We start from the raw sequence: 14596 nt of genomic DNA on the forward strand, positions 1-14596 counted from the left end.
TGTCAGTCAAGCTCTGTATAATTGCTCATGGCACCATTTGTTACTGTGTTCCATGTTGATTCAGCATCTTGGAATCTGGAGCTAACCTGCTTTTCCTCTCCAGTATTCTGGATGCCATTGCTTGCATTTTATTCCAACACAATTCATTTCGGTATCATCCGTTCTATGACTCTGTGTAGAATTATCTATTTTGCTTTGCTTTATAAACCAGGCACAGTATCACTAACAGTGTGTATAAATTCTGCTAAAAGCTTCAGGACTAAATCCAGAAACTGTATAAACATCTGAGCCAAAAGCCTGACAGATGTATGGAAGGGGAATACATGCAAAGCTCCAGAGAGGCTGACAGTGCAACAGGTTAAATGCCCACAGTGGATGCATGAAGACCATGTGTGGGGAAAAGAGAGGATACATTTGGTGATGGATTATGTGGCTATGTTTTGCCATCTGAACTTCCCATCCCTTTGCAAACATAACCAGAAAACGTTTGGATGATACAAAGAATTGTTACCTGCTACAGGCCCTTTATCTAGCTCCCTCTTGTGTACTGAGGTAGAAGAAGAGTGGGAAACCAGTTGTCAAGAGAATGGTCAGGCAATGCCCCTTGATGGAGATCTAATTGTCTAGGTGCTGTACACTGAGGTGAATTTCCTCTCTTGGATATGATGGAACCAAACAGCATGTGAAGTACTGATAAATTGTATCTGCTTTCGAAGGCTAGTGTGCAGCACTTACTATGAAATTTATTTTGGTCAGATGCAGACAAACATAGTTCTATTGGAAGTTTTAGGTGCTTGTATAATAGTCAGTGCAGTGTGCAGGGGCTGTAACAGAACACTGATTCCACTGTGGAGCATCTCCTGAAGACGCACTGTCAACACAGACTAGTACGTAGTGGTTTTAATCTTGTAGACAACTGTGTTATAGAGGTGATGGCCCAGGCAATAGCCTTAGATACACAGATGTTAAGAATTCCCATTACTTTTTATATTGAAGGGAAGTAAACAAACAATTACAAGTCTGTCTTAAAAGCAAAATCAGGAAAACAATCAGATAAGGCAGCACAAATATCCAGACTAACCTTGTTGCACATATTTTCCAATGCAGCATTCACAGTACTCGAGAACACTCTCTAACTCCCCTTTACTTCCAAGATACTGTCAAACTTGCATTTATTACATGTGAAGCCAGAACTTCCAGGGGCTAAAAGCTAATGTGTGAAGGACAGACTCCCTGTAGCTAGAACAGTTTTTCTCTAATAATAATGATTAAAATTTTAAATGCTATCTTTTACAATCAATAGTGTAAAACAGTATCTTAATTGGTTGAGTCAGTGTGCAACATATGGTTACATTTGTAGAAGATAATCTTCATCTTGCTGTTGAAATAAAGTCCAGGCAACTCGATTGCTAATTTTTCATGGGACCTATGACAAATTTTGGAATGCGTTAGTCTGTATGTCTTTATGAAACTCTGGCTTAAAATTACTGCCTTCTCATTGTATGGGCATTTATTCCTCCTTCCACCTTACCTGGATGCTGCTGCTTTCTGAAGCTGCTGTGTGCTTAAAAGAATTGTCATGTCTCAGCTAAAATGGAAAAGAATCACTCATCTGAGGCAAAGAGGTGGGGACTGACTTATTTCAGACTTGAAAAAATTCTCTCTCCCCTGGCTCTCACAGATGTTGTCTCCGAAATCTGTGATCAGAAGTGAATACTCTTCAGAAGATCAGAGCCTCCAATGTATCATGCTGGGCTTCTAGTCTACTAAGGGATGAAATGACTAACGATGCTACTAGAGATTGGTGATACAAGAGGTCAAGTGGTTAGAGTTTTCCTAGAATCCATGGCCTGTGTTCTTTCCATTCAAAGATGTGATCTTCATGGTCTCCTCCTATTGTTGTACGAGAAAAAGGAATCTAATAGGACTCTGATCCCATGAAAAAGAAATCCGTCTATGGTAAAGGAGATCTTTGTGAGAAAAAACTAAAGGACCACCTGTGTAGATGGAGGAAAAAGGACAGATTTCAGTAATAAGGAATAGTTTTACAACCTTTACTACTAACATAGATCTGAAATACAGAATTTTTCTCCTCTGTTATCATTATGGGAGAACAAAAATGATGTTCGGTGATTTCTCTGTCTTCCTTTCCCTCCCTCACAGCAAAGATGAGGCTTTTGCAAATGCTCCTGAAACAAGTCATGGGGTTAGGATTGCACCACACCATGACAGAGTAGTCATGAGGTCTTATACTTGTGATCTGAATCTTGGCTGTATCATACCTTGCAGAAGTGGTATGATACGTGGTATTTGGCAGTGGTACTCACGTTTGTCTTATGACAGCTTGTTTGAAAACTCTTCTTTAGAAGAAATTACCTGAAATGGGAATTCTACCTTGGAAAGGAAGGCTAAATGCATTCAACAGATGGATAATCAAGACCCTCCACAAGATAAAATGAACGAACTTAGCGTGAATGGCATAATTGAAAGCTTAGAAGCAAAGGAAAACTGTTTATAAAAAAGTTGTTGATAGCTTTCAGAATTAATATAAACATGCAGGAGCTGTGACACTAAATGTCTTTATATAGCAGCAACAACAATCATACTTTCTTGTTAAAAAATCAGAGCTGAAGTCTTGTCCCGTGACTAATGGGGGAGCGAGTGTAAGCTGGAGAGACCCAGAGTCTCTGTTACTGCAGCCTATCAAGAAGAATCCAGATGACTCATGCAAACAGCCCGCAGTCACAGAAGAACGGATCCAAACTGGTCCTCCGCGTCTCATGAAGCTGTGGCCCACAAGGTGTAGGCAATACCTGAATTGACTGGCCGTACTGCATTCCTAACATGCTGCTTCTCCTTCTGTGTCCAAGCACCGAGTGCCGCTAAGCAGCGCTCCCCAGCAGTGGGGATGAAGATGTAGGGTTTCTTCTGCCCAGATTCTTCCATGCATTTGGTGCTTCATGAACTATGCCTAACATATGGGGAGCCTTCTGCAGACTTGTCATGGGCTTCAGGATTTGTTTGGGCATATATAAAATGCCCTTGCTAGAGCGGTAGCTCCGTTTCTTTTTCTTGTGTTACCATCACGATAGGAATCTCAGATGGCAACTTCATTACTCAGCGAGTTTGTGCTCGTGGGACAAAAGGATGGTCCCACCACATGGAGCTCACCACGGTTGTCGGAACAAGCTGAGAACTCATGCTGTTGTACTGAATGTCAGTTACATACAATGTCTTCCCGTGTTCGTGAAAATACCACAAGGACAGCCAACAAAATGTCCCCTAAAAATGTCAGGAAAATCAAGGCAGAGAACATGTGTCATAACTGCCATCTCCTTTTCTTTGTGGCTTTCTAAGCAATAGTATCTGCTAAGCAAGCAACTTGTACATCACCCTGGAGGGAAATGGGAAGCTGGGTTAGGTGTCTGTTGATTCTTGGCTCATCTACACATAAGTTATTCAACAACTCTGTAAACATCCCTCTTCCAGAATAGGTGTGCCCTATTTTCCTCTTTAATTAAAACTCACAGTGTTAAACTAAACCGGAACAGCTCAGCCTTATTCTGGAAATTAGTCATGAAATTAGTCAGGAATAGCTCCTCCTGAACATCTACATGTATAAACAAGCCATAAACAACATTTATGTCGTCTGGAGCCATGGGGGACACTGTCACAAATGTAAATTACGTTCCAGTCCCCCAGAAACATGAGGAGTTGTGGTTTTCCAACCGGGGACAACGAACACTTTTACACCCCGTGTTTGAGCATTGCGTTTGTCCTCGCTGGGGCAGTCTGAGCAGACGGCGAGGCAGGACGGGCCCCAGCAGCAAGGCCGAGCCCTGCAACCCGCGCCAGCCCGCCCCGCAAGTTGACCTGCGCCAGGTGCGCCGAGCACGGGGCACGCCTGGGGAGATGGGCGTATTTTTACTTTTATCTGTAACGGAGAGTCTCGTCCCGGGGGGATGGATTAGCAAACCCCCAGACTGGAGGACGTCACGCAAGCCGTTTCCCTTCCGCGCAGGCCGGCCCCGGCTGTGCCTGTGCCTGCGCGTGACCGCGCCGGGGACGCCTCCCCGGGGGCCGGCACCCCCTTGGGGCAGGCACCCCCCCGGGGTGGGCGGCTGGAGCCGCCGATGCTCGGCGGCTGCCCGCGCCCCCCCGCACCGGCGCGGGCGGGCCCGGCACGCAGGCGCGGCCCCCGGGCGCGGTTCCCCGGCGTGCGGCTGCCGCCGTGAGCGAGTGACAAGAGGCGGCCGCTCCCGCGGCCACACGCGGGCTCCTCCGCCCCGCCTGCGGCCCCTCCACGCCCACCGAGCCGCGGCCCCACGGCGGAGCGCGGCGCGCCATGGCCCCGCCGGTCCCCACGGCGCGGGTGGGCGCAGGCGGCGCACCTGGGCGGGGCTACCTGACAGTGATTGGCAGCTCGGCGGCAGCCAATGGCGGCGCGGGGAAGCGGGAGCCGGGAGGGCGGGGCCGGGCGGCGCGGAGCGGGGGGGGAGGGGGGCTGCGCCGCGGAGCGTGTGCAGCGCCGCGGGGCCGCGGCCGGTGTCGGTGCGAGTGAGGGGAGAGACCCTGCGGGGGGCGGGGGAGACGGGTCCGGATCCCGGTCCGGTGCGGCGGCCGGTGGCGGCGGGAGGAGCCGGAGCAGCCGGCGGCGCGCCGCGGAGGAAGGAAGCGCAGGGCTGGCCGCTGCGTGTGCAACCTGGCTGTTCCTGCTGTCCGCGTCCACTCGCGGCTTTTCCTGCCGGCGCTGCCTGACAGCCGCCCGCCGCGGGTGTTGTCGCCGGGGGCTTTGGCGGGGGGGGGGGAAGAGCCAGCCGTCCTAACCGACCCGGAGGCGTGATTGAAAGCGAGCAATAATTAACTGGAGGAGGAAGAGGAGGAGGAGGAGGACGGGGACGGGGGTGGAGGAAGACGAAGGAGGAAGGCACCGCGCGGCAGAGCCCAGCCGAGCCAGCGAGCGGCGGCGGGACGCGGCAACTTCGGCCGCAGCGGAGAAGCCGGAGCCCTGACCGCAGCGGCGGCCGCCGCCTCAGCCCGCGCCTGCCCTGCCCGAGGGGGGAGAGCCCCGCCGCCTCCCCGGCCGCCGGACATGTCGGAGCATAAGGCCGTTGATCCCAAGTTATCGACGACGGACAGGGTGGTCAAAGGTGGGTGCTGCGACCCCCGCACCCCCCCCCCCCTTCCCTTCCCCGCCGCCCTTTCGGCCGGGTTGTCCCGCCGTGGCCCCGGCTGGGGTCGCGTCTGCCCACCCCTTCCCCGCCCCGGGCAGGTACCGCGGGGCTGCCGGCGGCACCGCCGCTGGAAGCGTCAGGCTCGGCCCGGGGACTTGCGCCGGGCCCCGGTGGAGGGTTTGCGTTTTCCCTCGCCTGCCCGCCCGGCGCTACATTGCAGCATTTCCCCCCCTTCCCCCCCCCCGCCGCCTCCCCCTCTCCGCCTTGAAGGCGCTGCACAGGGCTGGCGTGAGAGAGAGGGGGAGCCCCAGCTTCCTCGCCCGCCCCAGTGCCTGGGGGAGAGGGGGGCAGGGCTCGGCCCCCTCCCCCAGCCCGCCTGCTCCTCCGGGCATCCCCCCTTTCCTCCTCCTCCTCCTCCGGACTGCGCTCCCCAGAGCCCCCCCCGCAGGCTGCGCCGCCGCTTGTCACTGCCGTTCGGCTCCCCGCATGCAGCAAGGATGTCTGGAAACCTCCCCGCGCCGACAGCCGGGGCTCCGCTCTCCCCAAACCACCCCCCCGCTCCTGCAGGGCCGCCCCCGCGGCACCCGCGGCGGGGATGCCGGGCGGGGGTGAGGGGCCGTGGGCGCAGGGGGGCGATGGGCCGCGGGCGCTGTGGGAGGCGGCGAAGGCAGCTTCTTCCTCCTCCTCCTCCTCCTCCTCCTCCTCCATCGCCGTCTCTTACTGACGGCCCGGCCTGCGTGGATGTGAAGTTATCCAGCAGGCGTACCGTGTCCGTGCACCCGCGTGTGCGTACAGATGTGCGTGGGGGTGCTCGGCGCAAACACCTATCGGCTCCATGATTTTTGCTCGGTTTCGAAGGTATGCGTGTGCTGCGAGCCTCGGCCATATAAACAAACGAGGGTTTGGATGAACAACACATTGTGCCCTGCAGTACAGACCAAGATCTTATTTACCGGGGCAGTGCCTGATATAAATTGCACACGTGCGTTTCTCGGTACGTGCGGAGTGCGTGTGTATTTAGGCGTTTGGTGTTTCGGTTTGGTTGGTTTCGTGTTCCCCCTCCCACCCCCGGCCGCACAGCTGGGTGCACTTGGATACAGGGTATTCCATCTGGTTAGGTTCTAACCCCTGCACCCGTACAGGTAGTGGTGGAGAGCACAGGTCCTAGATGCAGTATCCATCCTTCCAGAACCCAGGAGTCTGGAAACTGAAATGGCCTGGGAATACATACACTTTTGTATTTACATGAGTGTACGCCAAAACTAAACACTCAACCTAAATATTATTTGGAAAGGCATATTATTTATATTTTTGTGTTTATATTTACACTAACCTTCTCATGCCTTTTCCCCCTCTTAATTTTTTTTTCCCTCCAAATGAAATTGTAGATCTTCAGATGTTGCAACAAACGTAATTACTAGCAGGATAAATATTTTTTTAAAATTACTTGAATTCACCTTTATCTTCTAATATCCGGAATATTTACTGCTTGTTTAAGTAGTCAGTCTGTTATATCACACTAAGAGTAGGCTTTAGAAGCCTGGAATGTTTAGCTGATGCTTGTCTTCTGTAGAAACAACAAATGACCATCCCATTGGGAAGACTTTTTCGTGATTATGGGATGCCTAACTTTTTTTTCTTTTTAAAATCTGCCTTGGTCGTAACACATGACCAAATGTCCTGATCTTCTCTGTGACAGAACTTCCTTTGGCTTAAGTTGATGTTCATCATGAATAGGAATTACGTCTGTATTTACGAAACCCTCAATGGTTTCAGTACTTCTCAATCTATTTTGTCCGTAATCGCTTTTTGCATTTTTCACACATGTAGTATCTCAAACATCTGAATTTACCATTTCTAAGAAAACTTGGAAGTATGTATGGTTCCATGTTTTTATAGTGCGACTAAAACAGAAATCAACTTTTAGCTGAGTTAAACTATTGAATAAAAAGAACAGAACATACGTGCTGCTTAGGTGTCCATCTCACCTGGTAAATGTTGTCTCACAGTGTCAGTGCTTCGTTGGAAGATTTAACTGGTTTAGTCCTTTATTAAATATTGAAATCTCTTTAAAGTTTTAAATTAGCATCCAAAGAGAGTAGTACACAGTAAACTGATTCATAATAGGATCATTCTTTGCTGTATCATAGGCACTTCACACTGCCTTCATATACACTGTAAGGAAACTGAGTAAGAAAATAATTGGTGGTAGTAATAGAGACAGGAAAATATTATTTTGTTGTTTCTTTCCTATAGGACATGATTTGTACCTTCTGGAGATGAACAACTGAAATAGGCTTGCAGTGTTAAATGGATAAGGAATAATTAAAAAAAAATAAAAAGGCATCTTGTAAACACTATGCAAGTAGTTGGAGAGCCTTGGTATTTTAGAGAGAAAAAACAGATAATCTGATGTTAGTGGGATATAACCTGTGAAAACAGCTTTTTATTTTTTAAAGTTAGAGTATCATATGAAAGCTTACTTGGAAAGGCAATGTCTTTACCCTCTGGATGTAGGCTCTGGTTTAAACTCTTCTCTTTCCTTGTGTGGGGTTTTTTGCTTGTTTTTATTGAGTTTGGTGGTTTTTTTTAAACCCTTTCTGTTTGCTGGTGTGTGACAGGAGAGGTCTCCTCCTAACAACAATTCTGGGCTGACTGGTGAAAATCCTGGCTGGGCATGTTATGTAATGGCGAGGTGGGTTTGGAGAGGTTATGGTTCTGGCAGCTTCATGCAGACTGCTTGTGGCTGAGGGCTGACTCTTTGGGGAGTTGCTGTGGGATTTTTGTTTTCTCACGCTTAAAAAACTCAAATATACTGAGAAGTGGGGTATTTCCATAGGTGAGGACTTAATCTCGAACTCATTTTGCTTTGTGTTGAATTGCCTGAACTGTTCTTAGTGATTTGAATCAAAAATGAAACGTGCTTTTGGAGAAGGGGAAAAAGCCTTAGGAGACCCTAGTGCTTATAAGGTCCTGGTCTTCTCCAACCTTTGTTATGCAGCTAATGCACAATTACATTTGGTGGTTGGAGTGAAATTTTTGGATCTGATACTGTTGTGCAATGAGCAGTGTATAAAAGAAATTCAAGTCTGTGTATTTTTAAGTTTTCAGAAGCAAACTAACTTACGTTGAAGTTGGCAAAAGTCTGTTCTGTGGAGCTAAAGGAAAAGTGTGTGAATCCAGAGGATGCAGTTACGGTTTGAGAAGTACTTTTTTTGATTTACTCTTGTGCTCTCCTTGAGATGGTACGTATGTTACGTTGCAAATTAGATAATTCACCTTTGCTCTCTGGATTTTGTGATCCTGTGAAGGAGCAATACTTTGGTTTGTTGGCTGCAAATACAATAAATAACCTGTACATTCAGAAGCTTGCAGAATCAAGGCTCAGGACCACATACTGTTGCAGTAGATGCTGACTTGACATATGTATTAATTGAAATTTCTTCCTTTTTGGTAAGAGGTATGATGCAGTCTTCAGCTGGTCAGAGCTGTCTTTAAGTTCTTGTTCCTTCGGGACTGAGAAAGCTACTCGTTATACACGCTGCTTTTAACTCCTGGGACTTGACAGCCAGTGTGGGCTTGGTTGTTCTTGTGAAGGTAGGAATACCTGTCCAGGAAAAACTGGATTGAGGATACTAGCTCATTCCTCATGGGTCACATAACAGCTGTCTGATGTCAACAGCTTTTGGTCACTACTGACATTAGTAAGATTTGAACCCCACTGACCTGGAGGGAAAAATCTGTGTATCGTGTTACTTGACCTCTTCAAAATATTCAGTGTTGCATTACTGCCTTCTAGAAATACTGATCTAAAGCAGAGTAATCCTAAATAAAAACTGAAAGTGAACTGGAGTGGTCATACAAAGAAGTAAAGTCAGTATTTCTTGGAAATCTTGCTCTTCGCTAGGTACAACGATTGTTTTGATTCTTCTGGGCAGGTCAGATGGTTATGCACGTTTTGAGTGGTTTTGTTTTTTCTCATTTTCTTTCTTTTTTTTTTTTTTCCTTTCCTTTCTTTGAAGGAAAATGGAGTTTTAAGGAAATCCTTTCATCTTGGCTGTTTAGATGGGCTCCTGCCATGGCTTGTGAACCTTGGTGTTGGCAATCTCCTTTTTCCTCTGTGCGTTGCATATGGAGGTATACACAGTTATATCAACAATTGACAATACCCAAAAAAACTAGGTCTCTGCTGTCCCTGGATTTTAAACTGTGTCATTGTTAATGGTCTTCTAATGTTCAGGCTGTTGGCTGTTTGTAATATAATATGAATGCCAGCTCATGATCAGTATGTCAGCCATCAGTGTTAATTTCAGATTTGTGAAAGGTGAAATGCTGTCAATAATGGGAATTAGCAATGAAGTTTAGAGTTTCCATTAGTCCAGGGAGACTTGTGTGTACTTGCCAAAGGCTTTTGCTCCAGGCTGGAATCCAGTATTGGTGTATTGCAGAAGCCTGTCTCGGTCTTGGTCTGAATCAAGTGCAATTTTTCCAGCATAGATGTATTCTGCAAGTGCTGGGCTGCCCTTCTGTGGGTTTGGTTTTTTTTTTTTTTGAGTAACTGTGTGATGACCTGAATGTCAGTTGCATTGGTGAAATTGATATATGTTTTGATGTAAATTTGAGTGTTAGGAAATGTATTATAAGGATCAGTGTTACTGGGATAGTTATAGCTGTCTAATGACAGTAAATGGCTATGTGCCCCTCTTCTGAGGGTGCTGAAGATTCAGAATCTGCCTGATTCTCATAAGGGAAAGGAAGGAGTTGCTCTGGCATAGGAAAGCTGGCTCTATTTTTCTGGAATGTGCTTGCTTGCTCTGAGGAAGCCTGCATCTGGGTTTAAGGAGTGTTATTTAACTAGAGAATCCATGTTCAGCTCTTGTCAGAAAGGTGGCACTGGTACAGCTGGGCATTATCTGATCTCCTCCATCCACTTTTACCTTCATTTGAAGGAATGGGTGTTCCTCCACCTCAGCTTTGGTAAGTCTGTAATTGCAGATTCCCTGGTACCTTGGTGAAGCAAGCGATATGAGATGCAGCTGAGAGCAGAAAACAACTCAATATACTTGCATAGGCTTATGGTTACTTAAGAAAAAAAAAAATAGGTTGGCTTGTTATTTTCTTATATGTAACTACTTTGTTCTTATCTCATGGTCAAAACTAAGTTAATACTTGTAAGACCAGTGGGTTCTGTCAGTTGGATGCTGCTTGGATACTGCAGTCTTTGTGTATTTTACACTGTGTAAACCTGTATATATGTGTGACGGGTATGTGACACTTCTAAAGGATTGTGAATGTAGTAATGAGAAACTGAAACAAAACTAAAGTACTGTGCTTGACAGTTATGCTTGTGTAATAAAGCTGATGATTTATTTTGATTTGTGAACTCACGGAACCTCTTAGTCATTAAGATCATTTTGTAAATAAGCCCTTTAGCAAAACAAGTCTTTTGCTCTATGGGTGTAGGGGAAGAATTGTGCTCACACTGAAGGGTGCCTTTCTTGTGTAGTTCTTGCTGTACTGCATAGGTGGGAGGCTTTTCTCATGGTCTATATTATGAGAGTGGCTCACTGAGTGTGCTGTCTCAGACTGATATGAGGTGAGGGATGAAGTTGCTTTTGTTTCTCTGGCTAAAGCAGTCTTCTGTTACCTGATCTTTTTGGCTGAGCCTATCAAGAGAGCTGGTGCTTTTGATACCACTGGTGGTGGTGAGAAACTTGAAAGAGAAGTTCATGATGGATGTTATCAGCATTTAACTTAATCGGAAAATATGAGACAGTTGAGGTCATTTTCCATAGAGGGATGTTGTACGGAACAGTTGTTTCCTCTCTGCTCTCCATTCCCAAATTGAATGGTATCTACTTCCATTGCATGCATCCCACTTAAAGATGATAAGTATTGCATGGTTATTCTTGCTTTTCTATGCAGGTTGTGGCAGGGAGATCAAATGCAAAATATATTTGCCTTTGATTACGTAACTTGATATTTTAAACTATTTTTTGTAGCTCCATGACTTCCAGAACTTGTCACATTCTTTCCTGTCTGGTATTCTGAAGGGATTTTCTGTCAAAAGTAATTTTGGGTAATGTCAATAAATAAGTACCTGTAGCTTGGATACTCCAAACTCATCTTGGTTTTCAGCTTACTCTATTTTGCTGAGTGGCTCCTACTTAAAGTACAAAAGCAGGACTATAATTTAAATTCAGTACTTCATTTTAAATATGAATGTTAATTCACCCAAGGCTTCCCAGTAACGTTGAAGCAGCATGTAGTGGGGTAGTTCCCTCTTTGGACCTTTAAAGAATGTGGAGAAAAGTACTTCCTTAAGAGTATTTTAAGATACAGAGATACTGTTTAACACTTCTCAAGCGTGCCATAAAAGAAGCCACAAGTTTCTGAAGTAAAAGCCACTTCAAATCATCTTCATGAAAAGGTGCCTTCTTATATTCTTTTGTATGTGGTTTCACAAGTCAAATGCAAGTTACTATTGCATAATGGTTTTTCAGCTGAACACTTAAATAACTTCCTGTTCTGATTATCAGTCATTTACCTTGACTTTCTCCCATAAAAGATCATTTTATGGCTACTCAATCAATAATGGTGGAAAGTATCATCCCAGTTCTGAAAAATATATAGCTTATGTGCAGCCTAGTTCATGTAAGTGCGTGGCTCATTGAGTGATCTGTCACTCAGGTTGTAGATTAAGATGTGTTATTGCTGAAGGTTGTACCCCAGGTACATTCTTGTTGTTTTCCTTCAATTATTGAATGAAGGGAGAGATAGAAGTGTGTGTGTGGAGAAACAGGGAGACAATAAGTGCTATGATGGTAAATTTTTCGTTTGAAGATAAAAACCTGAACTACTTATTCCTACCCTACTTACTCCTCTACCAGAAAGCCACTACTGTTGAAATAACACCTCCAGAGTAGTACCTCCTTGACAGTCATTTACGTGCATTTTAAAGTGACTATGATATCTATATTTATAAGCGAAGTTAGTCATGTTAACGTTGACATGGCAACGCTGCTGTATGAGGAGAACATGACTGTCTTATCTAAGATTGAATTAGGATGTCAACACAATCTCCAACTAATTTCCAACTAATACCATTTATGTTTGGAGCTGGAGAGGGAAGGAGCAGAGTGGAAGGTCACTAGAGTTCAAAAATGGTGTTTTTAGTTAGAATTTCTGGGTGTCTGGGGGTTGGATGTGCTTAACGTGTAGATGAATGACATTATGTCCTTTTAGGGTGTACTTAATGAAGTTTTTGAAAAAAATTTAGTTTGAGGATTATCTACCACTCAGACTTCTTTCTACTTAGAAATAAATAAAGCTGTGCTGTACTCCTGTTGCAGTTTCCTTTTGGTTTTGGTGAGTTGGCTTTGTGTTTCAATATGTCCTTTCTTTTCCTGTCTATTCCTTTCCTACAAACTTTTTTCTCCCTATTGTTCTCATACTTACTGTTGAGTATGTTGAGCAGTGTAAGTGCTGCCTTGTAGTTGTGATTTGGGTGTGAGTACCTAATGCAAGAGATTGACTGAACATGGTGTCTTTCCTTTGGTGCATCTATAGGCATTTGAAGGTGCCTGGGGAAGCATGTGAGAATAGGGGAAGTATATTCTGCCCCTTCCTCAGGCTTCTGTTGTAATTCTGCAGCCAGCTGCTGACTCTAGCTTTCTTTTCAGTGAATATCCACTATCAGTGTGCTGCTCAAGCTCTACCCAACTTGTCACAGAAGGATGTCTCTACTTTGCAGTTCAGCTGCTGCTTGCAGGTTGCTTAGCAGTAATGTTAAAAACTCACAGCGTGACTGTTAGTTTTAACTTGTGTAGTTTGCAAAAATCTCTGAGGGCTAGCATAGACAGTGGTGTGTTTTCATTAACTTGGAGAGACAGTATAAGCACTCGTGCTTTGGTGTCTTTGCAATCAGACACAGAAGTTATTATAGCTAGCAACAGAAGGCTGGATTTGGTGAAGTTGGTAATACTTGATAAAAACCCCTGAAGCTCATCACAGATGAGTGAGCTTTAAAACCTCCAGCTTAAACTTTAAGCATAAAAGGTGCAGAACCTAGTCTGTGTAGAGATTCTGCAAAATCTTTATGGTAAAGAAAGAAAACTATGCTAAAATGTGGTTGTGTTAAGTCTTCCAATACTAATAGCTATTTTTTCATCTTTCAGGTAGGCACATATGACAATAAAATAATTGAAGTCTCCTGCATTACAGGACTTTCAAAATTGAGAAGTGCTGTAATGGGATTAAACATGTACTGATGGAGACAGGTATTGGTATAACAATACGAGTATTCTACACCATATTGTTTTTCTACATCCCATCTTTTAGAGGCATATGCAGTTTAGGCATTTTATTGCATTGGATTTGCATTGGCCAAAAAATACTTTCCTTGAGTCGTCCTGACTGTTGTATGATAGAGAACAGATGGAGTGGAGTGAAAAAGTATAACTAACCTGCTATGGAGCAAATTCTGCTATAATGTTGGCTCTGATACTTGCTAATTATACAGAAATACCAAGCCTGCATAGTGTTGCCACAAGAAAGGAAGTGCACTTTGAACTTCTGATTGGAATGGTGGAAATAACATGTGTTAATAATGGGTTATGCAGATGTGATGCTGCAGACAGTCTTTAACACTCATTCTGGGCATTGTTCAATAGGCTTAATTAATAGAATCCAAACTACAGGTTTTTGGCCTAATTTAGTGTGTGTTTAGTTTTTAATTTTTAATTTAAGCTTTTGTGAGTGTCTTTGAAGGTAGCTTGTGTGACTTCTTAAATTATTTTTTTTTTAACTTGCTGATAGTGACAGCTCAGTAATTGTGTGGCTGCATAAAGCAAAGTTCCTGAGTTGTTCATGTTTTGAAGTAACCATTATTTGGAAAGAAATCCTTTTCAATCTAGATAGATGGCCCAAAGCGAGAAAAAGAGGCCTGGCTTCTGACATGTTTTCCGTTGCTGTGTTTGGTTATGAGTACGTGTTTAACAATTATTTCTCTCTTTCTTTGGATAAGGTTGCTTCTTTTCTACTCTTCTTTTGCTGAGACTATTTGTTACTTGTTATTGAGTCCCAGATTGGTTCCTATGAAAATGGGTGTATGCTGTGTATGATTAGTCTTTCTGAAGTGTCTGGAATTCTTCTGGAAGTGCTTTTCTGTCCTGAAGTGGAGAAACTGGTAACATGAATGCTAGTTTTCTTAATAGATTAGTGATTTCATTGTTAACTAGGGAAGAAAAAAAAAATCCGTGCAAGTTGGTGACTTCTTTGTGGTCTATAGTTCTGTATGGGTGAGTTTTGAGGGAAAGGCACATGGCTGGAGGGGAACACATAATCTATTTTCTCTAGAAGTGACACAAAATTACCTAAAATAGTATGTCTCAGGTGCTGTGGGGACTTGATGTAGGAATATA

At 44.8% G+C, this 14596-nt stretch overlaps 1 protein-coding gene across 4 annotated transcripts in view; it reads left to right on the forward strand.

Moving 5' to 3' along the window:
* The first annotated feature begins 4516 nt into the window (after window positions 1-4516).
* PPP3CA (protein phosphatase 3 catalytic subunit alpha) overlaps window positions 4517-14596 on the forward strand; it is a 197851-nt gene continuing 187771 nt past the window's right edge. For 2 of the 4 annotated variants that reach the window (XM_074905517.1, XM_074905518.1), the window contains exon 1: window positions 4517-5150. In XM_074905517.1, the coding sequence (XP_074761618.1) occupies window positions 5093-5150 (58 nt within the window). In that variant the 5' untranslated portion in view covers window positions 4517-5092. The remainder of the gene's footprint in view (window positions 5151-14596) is intronic. The other 2 variants (XM_074905516.1, XM_074905519.1) reach the window with 1 other exon arrangement.

This window comes from Athene noctua, chromosome 4 (genome assembly GCF_965140245.1).
Source record: "Athene noctua chromosome 4, bAthNoc1.hap1.1, whole genome shotgun sequence".
Classification (NCBI taxonomy): Eukaryota; Metazoa; Chordata; class Aves; order Strigiformes; family Strigidae; genus Athene; species Athene noctua.